The sequence below is a fragment of the Prinia subflava genome, chromosome 2 (genome assembly GCF_021018805.1).
Source record: "Prinia subflava isolate CZ2003 ecotype Zambia chromosome 2, Cam_Psub_1.2, whole genome shotgun sequence".
NCBI lineage: Eukaryota > Metazoa > Chordata > Aves > Passeriformes > Cisticolidae > Prinia > Prinia subflava.
Genome location: NC_086248.1, coordinates 1,866,615 through 1,880,974, shown reverse-complemented (window position 1 = coordinate 1,880,974; position 14,360 = coordinate 1,866,615). Strand labels below are relative to the sequence as shown.

Here is a 14,360-nt window from a genome sequence, read left to right as displayed (position 1 = left end):
GTTATTTACCACATCACAGATGTTACCCCACATCATCATCGTCTTGCATTTGCTTCCAGATGCTTTTTGAAGACAATGCATCGTTTTTGTCCTGGGGTTAATCCCTGTGAGCACCAGCACAGGCTGCTACAATCTGGTGTTTCTGTATCTGGGTTTTGGGAGCTTCCAACCAGCTCTTCATCATCTCTTTGATGTTTGACAGACAGTATGTAATGATAATATTTCGAGTGGCACAGAGTCAGAACTGTGAGCAACAAATCATTTCTTCCTCAGGGAGTGGAAAGTTGTTTGTCTGTCCTGGTTCTCCATGGGATCATGACGAGAAATTCATCATGAAATTCCCTTTTTTTCTTTTTTTTGTGCAAACAGTCACTGCATTTTGTTTTAAAAAAGGATATAGTTTGAACATATCCAGAGCTGCTTTTCCAGAGAATTGGGATTTAGGCCTGGCACCATTAACTGTTCCCTGTTCTTGTGGCAGATGGTTTCCATTGAAATTTTGCCTCCCCCTCTCCTGAGGCTGGAATTGACACTGTTGCCACTCAAGTGGAGAACAGGATTTGACAGCACAGGTTCAGACATGTCACTAAAAGCCTTTTAAGACATATTCTTTACATTAACCCACAAAAATCAATGCAGGCCCTCTGAGTGCAATGGCATCTGAAATTATGTGGATCTAATATGCCATAATCATTATGTACATTATCACAGACAGATTCCATATTATTTTTTATTGCATTATTGGCATTTCATTTTCATGGACACACTGGAGAGAGTCAAAGATTGTGATAAATCTCACGTGTCAGGTCTGATCCTAGCAGGGGTGCACAGTTTAAACTCCTGTCAGAGTTGATATGAAATTCCCCTGCACGTTTAACAGAGCAGGGTCCTTCTCAGCTGCCTCAGAATGGCTCTGGAGGGCTGTGAGCAGGGGAATTGACCTTACAGTGGTCTTGGAGGTTCAGCACAGGAAATCTCTTCATCTGTCTCTTCTGGCAGAAATCTTTCCTCTTGGTGAGGCTGCAGAGAGTTGTTTATTGAGAGTAAATAACCATAAAATACCACACAGCAGTTGCCCACTTTTGCCTAATCAATAGCTGTGGGATGGGCATCCCAAACCAGTGAGGCTCAAAGTTTCCTTTTCACCATCTGCAGAGAGAGAGCTGGACTTTACCTTATCAAGATTGGATCATGCTACATTTTCAGTATCAAGAATATGTATTTAGTGTCACACTAATGGCTGATTTCTGAATATCTCCTTTCTGTTTGCTAATGCAGAGAAATGGGCTTGTGCTTTCATTCTGCTTCAATAAAACACCAGTATTAAACAATTTAGGTTTCCACAGATGGAGGAGGGTGAAGTATAAAATGTTTGGTGACTGTATCTATTATGTCCTGCCTGGTGAAACTCTCCCATCCCCGATTTTATTTCCAGCCCATGGACCAGGCTTCCCTTAAAAACAGCGACGTTCTCATCCTGACGGGGCTGACGCAGATCCCCACTGCCAACCCCGATGGAATGGTGGGAGAGTTCTGCAGCAACCTGGGTAGGTCACTGAGAGAAACCTCCTGCCTGTTTTAGCATCTTTTTCATGGCTTTGGGTGGGAAATAATTCTGAGATTCCTGGAATTGAACGAGTTGTCCAGCTATAGCTCCTGGCATAAAACTACCTGTTTAGATTTTACGATGTGCTCCTGGTGTCATTAATGCAGTAAGTGCTTGGAGAGACACGAGTTGTACCTGAAATGTTTTGGAATGGAGCAGGTATAATGAGATTTAATCATCTGCTGCTCCTGGTTTGCTAAGTGTGTCCCTTGGCTGCCAACAGGCTATGTGGATATTGTTCCCAGCTGAAATATTACTGTTTCCTTCCTGTGTACCAACCAGAGTAAAATCTCTACATGCTTTTTTATGACTTTCAGTTTGAAAACAAGCACATCTGCTTCCCTTCTTACACCTGACTTTTAAATATATCAAAAGCAAACAGCACAATCTCTGTTTAAAAAAAAAAGTCAAGATTTATTTATAGACCCCCCAGAAATATAAAACCTAATCAGACTCTTTCACAGCTGGAAAAGCTGATAATTGCAAAGCTGTGATATCAGTGTGAATGGCAGCATTTTCCAGCCTGTTTGGAATGTCACATCCAGTGCTGTTCTCCTTTTCTCCCCTTCCCCCTGCTCTGTTCCTCTGTGCTCTCATCCTTCTTTCATCAAACCACTTTTCCATCTCTGTCCTGCTCTATGTTGCCTGTTCTTTTATCAGAAATCTTCCCTTTATTTTAAATTCACTACTTTTTATAAATAAAACTAAAAACCTCATGATAGGAGGATCCTGAGGAAAGTTACCAAAAGACATGACAAAACTAAATCAGACTAAATTCCTGGTCTGGTGGAATGTGACCCTGCCCATGGCAGGGGGTTGGAACTGGATGGTCCCTAAGGTCCCTTCCAACCCACTCAATGATTTTAAATATCTGTTAATGGAGCTCATTTTGGCATTTTATAAGAATGATAATCATGGGTTTTACTAAAGATCCTCTCTGCCAACACCCTGGCTCCAAGAGGGGCTGTGTGCAGATGTCTGAAGAAGAGCAGGAGAGCAGGGTGAGATTCTGGGACACTGTCCCTAAACCAGGACAGATACTTTCCTCTCATGATCATGATCTTCAAGTATTTTTATTTCAGGAATTTCCTGATTTAGATGTGATTGTGCAGTTAACGATGTCCAGGGGTTTCATTCAGCCTCCCCTTGAAGCTGTGTTAACACCTGTGATTTCCTTTCCTTTCCTTTCCTTTCCTTTCCTTTCCTTTCCTTTCCTTTCCTCTTTCCTTTCCTTTCCTTTCCTTTCCTTTCCTTTCCTTTCCTTTCCTTTCCTTTCCTTTCCTTTCCTTTCCTTTCCTTTCCTTTCCTTTCCTTTCCTTTCCTTTCCTTTCCTTTCCTTTCCTTTCCTTTCCTTTCCTTTCCTTTCCTTTCCTTTCCTTTCCTTTCCTTTCCTTTCCTTTCCTTTCCTTTCCTTTCCTTTCCTTTCCTTTCCTTTCCTTTCCTTTCCTTTCCTTTCCTTTCCTTCCCGCACCTTCCCTTCCCGCACCTTCCCTTCCCGCACCTTCCCAAACCTTCCCAAACCTTCCCAAACCTTCCCTTCCCGCACCTTCCCAAACCTTCCCAAACCTTCCCAAACCTTCCCAAACCTTCCCTTCCCAAACCTTCCCAAACCTTCCCAAACCTTCCCTTCCCAAACCTTTCCAAACCTTCCCTTTCCAAACCTTCCCTTTCCAAACCTTCCCTTTCCAAACCTTCCCTTTCCAAACCTTCCCTTCCCAAACCTTCCCAAACCTTCCCTTCCCAAATGTGTGTTTTTACTCGTGTTTGTGTGTATTTCACCTGTTTTCATTGTTTTTAAACACTGTGAATTGTTATTGCCCTGTGAGCAGCCACAGACCAGCTCTGGTGACCTTGCTTTGGTAAATCCAGATGTGCTGCCCTTCTCTGTCCCTCCTGGACCTTCATGGGGGTCCCTGTTCCCCTGACAGATGGTGGCACAATCCCCTCCTGTCACACTGAGTAAACAAGAGTGAGACTGATAATTAAAATGCATTTACAAATTAAAGTCTTAGAGCTGTAGTTGGGCCAAAGCAGGATCCAGAAGTTGACTGTGTATAAATAAACGTGTTGCATGTGTCAGCACAGGTGGCTGTTTGTCTGCACAACTCGTTCTGGTTTACAGAAACATTCTGAACTATTTTCAGGGCTTTGCAGGTCCTCAGGGCAGTTTCTGTCTTGAATGAGACAAATTCAGAGAAATGAGAAAATCATTAAAGACCAAAGGAAGATAGATGCTTAAAATAATGCCATTGTAAGAATCTGGAATTTGAGTGGTGCTTGCCAAAATCCAGCAGTCTGAAGAAATGAAATAATTCTATTTTAATGCTGTTTAGGGCTGTCTTTTATATGACACCAGGTAAATTTATCCACCCAACTACAGGAAAACAGAGAATAAGTTTTCTTTCAGAGATGTACAGAAGTCCAAAAGCAACAGGTTACTAGGAAAAGCAATTGAGTAGGCAGATTGAGCACAGTCGTTTTCATCTGTGTTTTTTCACTTCCAAAACGTTCAAGGGAGTGCACAAGGAGCTCAGAATACCCAAGGTGAAATAATGCAGAGAAAATTCACCAAAAGTGTATATGAGGAGGTACCAACACACCTGTGAAGGAGGGATGTGAAGCACAGAAATGGAAGTGTGAAAATTCCACCTCGGTCTCTGTTTTCATCCCAGCAGGAGGAGCTGCAATCCCGATCCCCAGGATCCCCAGGGCACACAGAATTTCCTCCCCACACTCTGTCCCACCTCCAGCTTCCTCTCAGTTCACCCCAAGCCCCTTTTTTCCCTGCTCAGCACTGCAGCACCAGCACTCTGCAGCTCAAGGAGAGCAGTTTTACTTCCACATTGCCTTGGGCACCAGCAGCAGAGCTGCCAGCCTGTCTGTGGGGACACTTGGTGATATTTTGTGTGAGTGTGAGGCTGTGTGTGTTTATAGAGAGCAGAAAAGAGCACAGTTTGCTTTTTAGGTGCCAGCTCGACCTTGTGGCAGCAGCTGTTGGGAAAGCAAGGATCTCTTTGTGAGTTGTAAATTGAACAACTTGTTATGGAGCTGCTGGAGGAGACTAAATTTGAAATGCCAAGATTATTATACAGCTTTTATCAGGAGAGAGCATCCATCAGTCACAAGATAAATTGGGCTTTAAACAACTTTCAGATAGATGTGTCCTCTGACAACTCTGAAAGTTGTTGTAGGGCTGCAGAGAGCCAGACTGGACCTGCTGCTTGTGTGGAAAGCAATAATCTTGGAAAGGCTTTCACCCCTGTTTTGCAGAAGCTGGGAGGTGATTCTTAGCCCTTTGTGGGTCTATGGGCACCTGGCTGGAATCCTTCTCCACTCTCTGAATTGTGATTTTATACCCATTTTTGCCCACCAGCTCTGCAGTTTTGCTGGGAGCAGAAACTCAAGCTGACATCTTCTCCAAGACTTCACCCTCTGTTATTTCCTCCATGGCCCCAGGAATCTTGAACCCGTGCTTGTTTGCAGCAGAGAAGGCTTGAGGTTTCCAGGGAACCAGTGGGGAAGGGAGGGCTGGGAATTCAGCATGGCCAGGTTTGGACAGTGTGGGGCTACAGGGGTGGTTTCTGTGAGGGGTTTCCAGAAGTTTCCACCATCCCAGCTGGCTCCAGGATGGACCCACTGCTGGCCAGGGCCAAGCCCATCAGAGGTGGCAGCACTTCTGGGATAACAGAGTGAACAGGGGGAAAGAAGTTACTGTGCAGGAACAACTGCAGACAGGGAAGAGGAGAGTGAGGAAAAATGAGAAACAGCCCTGCAGACCCCCAGGGCAGTGAGGAAACAGAGGCAGGAGCTGCTCCAAGCATCAAAGCTGAGATTCCCAGCCCAGGGAGAGGCAGCTGTGTCCCTGGGGGACACATGGGGGTGCAGAAATCCACCAGAGACCCCACACTGCAGCAGGGGATGCCTGAAGGAGGCTGTGACCCCGTGGGAAGCCCACACTGGAGCAAGGTCCTGGCAGGGCCTGTGTCCTCTGGAGAGAGGTTTTGTCCATGGTGGTACTTTGTCATCACCCTGGTTTTAACACTCCCCACAAGCTTTTGGTTACATTTGCTCCCCTGCCCAGCTGATAGAGCAGCTTTGGTGGGCACCCAGCCTCCAGCCAGGGTCAAAGCACCACAGAGGAATGGAACTCACGTTTTTTGTGGCCTGAGACCTTCTTTAACCTCTATTCTGCAACCCATCCCTGGCCTGTGCACCATTCCTGCTGCAGTGGGTGTGGGTACTCCCCTTTCCTCTGCAGAATCCTTGGGGGTGTGATGTCTGAGTGTAAATTCAGGTCCTGGAGCCAAAGCCTCAACTTCCACCTCCAGATGGCTTTGAAAATGTTGTTCTTACTCTCCTCATGGCTCTCTTCATATCCTGTTGACAGCTGGGACAGTTTAGATTTGCCCATGTGAGGGGGATAATGTCACACATTGCTGGGATGTTTGGGAAAATCTCAAGTTCTGGACTAATGTGATCTTTTGCTGCTCATCTCCACAAATATTTGGATGGTATCGTTTGTATATGGCCTAGAGAAATAAATCCACTACCCTGCAGTTGTATTATAAGTAATAAACAAGGGGCCTTTGATCAGCAGTTGTTGATAGCACCATGTCAGAGGCACTGACTGCTACAAGGAGTAAAACAACCACAAATGCTTGTGAAAAATCCTACTAGGCTGTGCATCTCCCTGAACTCCATAAAACTTAAAACATTCAGCCAGAAAAATCTCCCTTGAGGAAGCATCAGGGACAAAAACACCCTTAAAGTGCTAAATCCATACCACAACGAAGCTCAGCAAGAAATTGAAGTCAGGAAAATGATTTGGGGAGAATGCAATATTTGTATTTTCAGACTCCTCCAAAGCTTTTTGTGGAATGCTTGGTGCATGATGTAACTGCTGCTGCACTGCAGTTAACAGCAGTGGATGCTTTTACCCCACGACCACAGGTGAAATTGCTCACTGAGCTGAACAAAGTATTTCTCCTTTCCCAGAAGGTGCAGGATTTTTGTAATTCATTCTGCCACAAGAACATGATGTTTGCTCTGCTTGCTTTTGCTGTTGTGCTCAGATCTGTCTCCATTACAGAGTAAACCTATATTTCCTTTTTCTTCTCCTTATTTTTATCTAGCCCCATGCTGTCTGACAGTTTTAAATCGTTCTTGTTACACAGGAAGGACAGAAATATTTAGAGTTTTTTAAAGGACAAACATTCCATCACCCATTTCTGGCTCTGAGGGCTGTTTGAAATAACCACACCTTCAGCTTTTCATCTGAAATCCAAGCCCTGAACAGCTCACCACGTGCAGTGCTTTTGGCTGAGACCTGGGAGCTGTTGCCCTTCCCCTCTGAGAGGCAGCTGAGAGGTGGAGCAGGGTTTATTTTGATGGGGAGAGGGTTTGTGTCCCTCCTTTATCCTCCTGTGCCAGTGCACGGCTGCCCTCTCCTGTCAGGATTTTCCCATTCCACACATGGCCTGTGCCTCTAATTAAAGGAATAAAATCATTCCACTGAGCCTGGAGAGGGCAGAAAATGAATGTATTTAATGATCAGAGCTTTTCTTCCCAACTCATGTGCATAATGTGTTGTGCTAATTCATGCAAAAGCTGCTTTTTATAATAATAATTGGATGAAAGGAATTTATCAAAAGTTGAAACACCACCTCAGTGAATTGATTTCTCTCGTTGTCTCTCCCTTAGCCATGACAGTCCGGAATGGAGGCAACGTCCTGGTTCCCTGTTACCCCTCTGGAGTGATCTACGACCTGCTGGAGTGCCTGTACCAGTACATTGACTCTGCAGGACTCTCCAATGTCCCCTTTTATTTCATCTCACCCGTTGCCAACAGCTCCCTGGAGTTCTCGCAGATCTTTGCCGAGTGGTAGGTGTGCCAGGGCAGCCCCAAGGGCACCCTCAGCTGGGGGAAGAGGCAGGTGCAGCTTATCTGTACCTGACACATCCTAAAATACACCTGGTTGGGATTGTGAACAATCCTGGAGTCACCAGGGCATGTGTGTAAGAACATTTTCTATAATTAGGGAAGGATTATTTCCTATCCAAATGTGCAAACTCAATCTCTGCTTTTTGGTGCTTACCCTTAATGAGTAAATTACGTTCCTGACCTGGGTGTGTTTTAGCTGTGCCTGTTTGCAAGTCTAATCCCCCCAAATTCTACCATGGTGTCCCTGGCTAAACAAAATAGTTTTCAGGCTAATTTGGCTGAGCCATGGCAACAAAAGGCCAAGAGTGTCCTGGGCTGCATGAGGCAGAGCAGAGGCAGCAGGTCAGGAGAGGAGATCCCGCTCTGCTCAGCACTGCTGAGGCCACATGGAGGGTGTCCTGTGGGGTTCTGGGGTTCTTCCCAGTCCCAGAAGGATGTGGGATTTCTGGAATGAGGCCAGCACTGGGCCATGAGGGGAGGCTGAGGGAGGTGAGGCTCTCCAGCATGGAGAGCAGAAGGCTCAGGAGGATCTTCTCATGATAGGAAGGGGCTCAGGCTCTTCAGCAGGCAGAACAAATTAAAACACGTGAAATTCCATCAGGGTAGGGGATTTAAACTGCCAGAGGGCAGGGTTAGATGGGATATTGGGAAGAAATTCTTCCCTGTGAGGGTGGGCAGGCCCTGGCACAGGGTGCCCAGAGAAGCTGTAGCTGCTCCAGCCCTGGAAGTGTCCAAGGCCAGGTTGGACAGGGCTTGGAGCATCCTGGGATGGTGGAAGGTGTCCCTGGCCATGGCAGGGGGTTGGAACTGGGTGATCCATCAGATCCAACCCAAGCCATTCCATGATTCTGTGATTTTGTGAAACACTGCAGTGCAGAGAGGTTATGGAGATACCAAAATCCAGCTGGACACAGTCCTGGAGGATCTGCTCTGCTGTGAGTGCTTGAGCAGGGCTTGGACTTGGTGATCTCAGGAGGTCCCTCCCAACCTCAACCACTCTGTGATTCTGAGCCCTGGAAAGGAGAACCCAACCACCTGGAACTCTTCTCAAATTCTTACCAATGGAAACGTGCTTTAGAATATTAAATACAACCAGGTAGCTCTTCACTTCTTCCTCTCGAGATTTTGGAGTTCAGGAAAGAAATGACAGATCCTGGAAATCCTGTGGGAATTGATCCCTCAGGAGATTTGTAAAGAGAATTGAAATCTGGTGGATTTACATGGAAATGGAGGCAAAGATTAACATCTTTTTAACATCTGTTAAATAGAGGTTTGGGATCAGAACTATGGTTGATATTCAGGAACTCCAGCCTTTAATTCTACCCTTTACTCAGCTAAAGGAAATGCCTTCCTCTTAGTATCCCTTGGACTTCATCAAAATTAGTTTGACCCAGGCTCATTTCTTTTTAATAACGTGCAAGTCTGAGCCAGGCAGTGTTTCCCAGAAAAGCCACCAGGACAGTGTCACTGCAGATCATTGCAACGTCACCCAGACCTCTGACAAACAGCTTTTTTTAGCTGCTGTAATAGGATGAATCAGGAGTCTGGGTAGAGCTCATCAGCAGCTCTCAATATCTGTTTTAAAGAGAAGTGATTGATGGAAAATGCCAGGTCACAGTGAGCCTCGGGCTGCGGGGAGAGGCAGTTTACCAACATTAAACTGCAATAATAAAATGCACAGGGAATTAGATTAGAATGAGCAAAAGGACCAAGTCACTGCCCAGAAGGGGGCTGAGGCAAGTGGCATTCTGCTGCTGACAGCAAAATTTAGCTTTGCAAAAGCTGCTGAGATCTGGCTGAGGAACCCCTGAGTGGATGCTGAGTTACAGATTTGTCTTGAGCAGCAGAGGAGCTCTGTTCCAGTGTGTACAGAACTAATTTCAGCTGCCTTGCACCTTCTCTGTGTCATCCTGTAGATGTGGATCCTCCAGCCAGAAACTTTGGCAGCCACAGGACAAATTGGTGATTTTGCACCTGGTGCCTCAGATCCAAACCAGCTTTCTGCAAAAGTGTAACAGTAGGTGGCAGCAGATGCTGCAGGATGTGCTGCACCTCTAACTCGGGCTGATTTCCTTTTCTTTTAAAGGTTGTGTCATAACAAACAAACAAAGGTGTATCTTCCAGAGCCTCCCTTTCCCCACGCTGAGGTGAGTTAACCATGCTCTTGTTCACTTTCTGGATCACAGTCCACACACTGTAGCTGTTGTTTTTCTGATGAACCCTTCTACAGCTATTTAAGTTTTGTTTAAAGTGTTTTTTTCTCCTTTCTGTGATGAATTTGGGAGCGTGGGGGAGGAATGAGTGATGGTGTTCCCTAAACTCCCAAATTACCCTGTTTATTCCAGCCTATCACTTACACAGGCTGGCCTGGTTCACTCCTTCCCCCGCAGAAGGAGATCTGGTGTGGGATGTTTGCTCTTATCAGCTGCAACCACGAGCATTCCCTTTGTCCAAGCAGTTTATTTCTGAATCTGTGAAACTAAGAGCTTGTTATCAGAGACAGCTTAGTCATACCAGCTCCTTCCTCCCTCACTGAAGCAGGCACCATGTCTGCTGCAGGAGGAATGGTATTTTGAAAGAGATTTTCATATCAAAATTCAAAGTTCACAGCACTGAGTGCAATTTTAAATGAAATTCCTTGAGCGTTGTAATGAAGCAAAGAGAAATGAGGCTCCTAAATTCGGAGGATTTCCCTGCAACAACGTAAGAATTTGAGTGGAAGCTGTAGCCAAGCAGATATTAAATATAACTGATGCTTTCAGAGTTACCTCACATATCAGGACAGGAAATTCTCCCCTGGGAAGAGGTGGTTTTCCCACTGAAGTAAACAAGAGGCAGACTGGGAAAGGAAGAAACAGGACTGAGAATTTTGGCTAAATCCTCCTCCTGTGAGCCACTGAGCCACCTGGGACATGCAGAAACCTCTGTCTTTTAGCTGCTGTGGTCCAGACTGTTTGATGAGATGTGCAGAGCAGCCATGGCAGGTTTAAGAGCCCAGAAATTCAGTGCTTTTACAGACACTGGGTGGTTTTTTTTCCTCTGAGATATCTCATCCAGGGATGTGTTCTGGAAATTGCCATTACCCATCATATCTATCATGTGTAGGTGCTTCAAAGGCGTTGTTGGAAGTAGGATCTGAGCAGGAGCCCTCACTCTTTCCAGATGCTTGAATGTGTTTCAAGCAGGATGTGCAGTGAATTATGTATAATCTGTTACCAAGAATAATGTGGACTGCAGGGCAAGCCACCTGTTCACCACTTCTTTTATAACCAAAAAATTTATTCCCACTGATAAATCAGTTCCAAATTCTCTGAGTACGAGGCTCTGCAGCCTTGCTGCTGGCTGTGCTTTCTGTCTTGCCCTCCATCCCTGATTTCTGGGGTGTCCTTGTTGATCCAGTGTCATTGGATTCACTGACAGCTCCTATTCTGGTTTACAATATTCACTGGAACTGGCAGATTTAAGTGAAAACCCATCCAAAAATGAGAAGCCAAACATGCAGCTGTCGAAGAGTGGATTAATTAACCCATCTTATTACGATGGGTCTTTGTGTTTATAGAGTGATAACTCTGTCCTCTAATTCCTGAGACATTTTATATTCTCTGGGGGCCTGTTGATTGTGAGATTTTGCCAAATTGTTGGAACAGCTTTGCAAGAACTGCTCTGTGCTTCAGGGTAATTATGGAGGAAAGGCCTCCCAGCAGTGGATCCCAGCTCAGCTTCCCTGCACAGAGGCAGGAACGTGCCTGTCCCAGGTGCAGCATGGAACATCCCATGGGATGTCCCTGCCAGGACCCCCGTGCTCACACGTGCCCTGTTAAATCTCCAACATCTCACACTTTATTTCATTCACACAGTGTGAAAGATCCATAAAATCCCTGCCCAGCACAATCCTGGGCCTCCACAACCCCCTCCCCCAGGCAGGAGTTTTGCTTCCTGGCACTTCAGGGGATTTTTAATGAGTATCAGAAGCAGACAGTGAATGATGGTTTCTATCAGAGAGGTTGTTAGTGGAGAATTGCTTGGCTTTTTTCAAAGTAATGCTAGGCTTGTGCAATGTAACCTGTGCTGAAATTGCCCATCATGAAAAGATGTGCTTAACTGCTCAGTTGTTGGAGGAAAATAGGGAATTACTCAGACATGCCTCTTACTTCTTAGGAAGCATTAATAACATGCCTGGCATGATACATCAGAGAGGGACAGGCCAGGAAATAAGCTTCTAATTATCCACAGAACAAGGCCAGCCCAGCATGCTGCTGGTCCTGAAATTCGATGTTCCTGTTAGTTGTATAAACAGCAAGATTTAAAAACAAAGAGGGCCAAAAATCCCCCAAATCCTTGATGTTGTCCCTTGTAGCAATGAGTTCCAGCAGTGCCTGGTGTGTAGCAGAACAGAATAATTCCTTCCTTTAATCAGTTGGGATTGTGTTTGGCATTTCACTTAACTATGCCTTTATTATTGTCACAGGAGGGTAAATAAAAGCATCTTCATTGTCTCTACAATTACTATTTTTATTTCTCCTCGCTCTCTACGCTCAGTTGTTTGAAGCTTTTGCCTTCTCTCTGCATGGAAATTTTCCTTTTATGATTTATGTTGCATGTTTTGAACTCATTCCTTGTTCCGCTCTGCTGAATAAAACCAGACACATGTTCAGCTCTGCAGAGAACCCGAAACATTTCTCCCTCCTTGTTTAATTCCACTTTAATGGAGCAGGAGATGTTCATCTTACCTCCTACACAGTCCTGGTACAGTTCTTGTGGCATTTTGCCTCCTAACATCGAGTCTGAGTGAGCAGGGAACACTTTCCCTCTGTTAGGAGCAAGGAGTGTGGGCTGAAGTGCTCAGGTTTACAGGGATGGATTTGAGCATCAGTTCCTGCTAAAGTTAATAAAAATGGAGTGCCCAGGTTCATGTTGAAGTCTCTCCTGCAGCCTTTTAGTCGTGCACTAACTAAAAAAGCTTCTTTTTAAAAGTGTTTCTGAGGGAGGAGTTGCTCTGACTGCAAAGTCAAAAACTGGAGATCCCAAATATTTGTCAACACAGGCTGGCGAGGCAGGGATGGCTTTCCCTTCCAAGCCCCTGTATCCATTATATCCAGGGATCACCTGTCTAAATAGGCTCAGCTTGAAGTTCCACAATGCCTTGCTGAAACACCGTGAAGCATAAACCAGTAATTTGTTTAGCTTAGATTTGTTATTCTGGTATCCCAGAACCAACATGTGGTGCCTTACCAAATTCCATGTGGGAATATCCCATCCTAGCACAGCCCCAGATGAGGAATTAGAGGTCAAATTCCACGTAGGAATATCCCATCCCAGCACAGCCCCAGATGAGGAATTAGGGGTCTCCTTGACCATTTTTAACAGGATCCTTGGATTGTGCACTCTGCCCATCCCTTTTGTGCAAGTGGAGGCTTTGTGTTTATACAGGAATGGCTCAATTGTTGTAGCTGAATTGTTCCTCTCTGTTTGATCTTTACGTGGACAATTTCAGGCTCTAAGATAAGTGAATCCAGACCCCTCTAAATGTCTGCAACGATAAAATTGGAGAGGTAATTTGTATTGATCAGTATTTGCCAGTGGAGGGAGGATTTGGATTTACTGTGCTCTTATTAGGGATTCTGTTAGCAAGATCTAAGAGAAATGGCTGCAGAAACCCTTTTTTCCTGACTCAAAAAAGAGCCAGGGTGGGAGTAATATTGATTCTGTGGTCTTAAATACCAGCATTTGTCTTCTTCATCTTTGATTCCCTCCTCCATTTACCAGTTCCTGCATAACACATTCAAATAAATACCTGGAACCAGATGATTGTGGACTATTATGGTTTGGTTTATAGAATTGTGCTATAAATATTATCATATAGGAGTTGGGCTCAGTGATCCATGGGGGTCCATTCCAACTCTGGATATTCTGTGATAAAATAGGCCCCTGTTTGTGTTGTTCTGATGAAGGGAGGTGAAGTAGCAAATGCATCTCCCATTCCCTGATAGGAGCCACATCTGTTCCAAATTCTGGATACAGAGCACACACACACACACAGAGTAAATATCAGTGTATTTTGGCTCACTTCAACAAAGGGTACACAAAGGCTCTGGAGATTTATCCTGTTTATAGCAGCAGTTGCTGACCCTGTAAATCAAGTCTGCAGCTTTAAAGGGAAGCACAGAACCATTTGGGATTTCAGAAAAACGCAGCTCTCGCTCTTGATTCAGTGCTTTACCAGCCCCTATCTCTTAAGCTTTCAGTCAATAGTGGTTCTTTCTGTAAAAAGATGTTTTAAGTGTTGCTTGTGCTTTCCAAAAACCAGCCCCACTGTGGAAATATTGGCTGGCTCAGTGCCAGGCATTGGGTTTGGCCCAGGCTGGAGGTCTGACCATGGCACAGCACAGGTTTACACACCCCATCTCATCTGGAGATACAAAAAACCTGCACAAATCATTACAAACTCAGTCCCCTTAATGAGCTGGGAAATTTTGTTGGGCCTGTTATGCAAGTTCAGCTTCGTATATTTTTGATGGGGTGATTAGGAGAGACTTCATGTAGACACTAAAATCCACCAGCTGCTTTCTCACTGGAGTGAGCAGAACGTCCCTAAACTTGTTTGTGTGGCCTTTCACCCCTGCTCTGTCCACCTGTGAGAGTCAGGGATTGTGAGCTGAGCTCTGAAGCCTTACCAGACTTATCAGAAAAAGATCTGGCAAGATAAAAAGAAAAGATGAAAAAAGAATCATCACCAACGAGCTCCCGAAAACTGGATTAGAGCTCCTGTGTCTCTTTACAAAGCAATGGGAGGGGATTTGAAGGCTCCATAAT

General features: G+C 45.1%; 1 protein-coding gene across 1 annotated transcript in view; it reads left to right on the top strand.

Moving 5' to 3' along the window:
* INTS9 (integrator complex subunit 9) overlaps positions 1–14,360 on the top strand; it is a 61,950-nt gene that overhangs the window by 24,176 nt on the left and 23,414 nt on the right. The window contains exons 9-11 of the mRNA XM_063423031.1: positions 1,436–1,547; positions 7,307–7,487; positions 9,634–9,694. Of these exons, the coding sequence (XP_063279101.1) occupies positions 1,436–1,547; positions 7,307–7,487; positions 9,634–9,694 (354 nt within the window). The remainder of the gene's footprint in view (positions 1–1,435; positions 1,548–7,306; positions 7,488–9,633; positions 9,695–14,360) is intronic.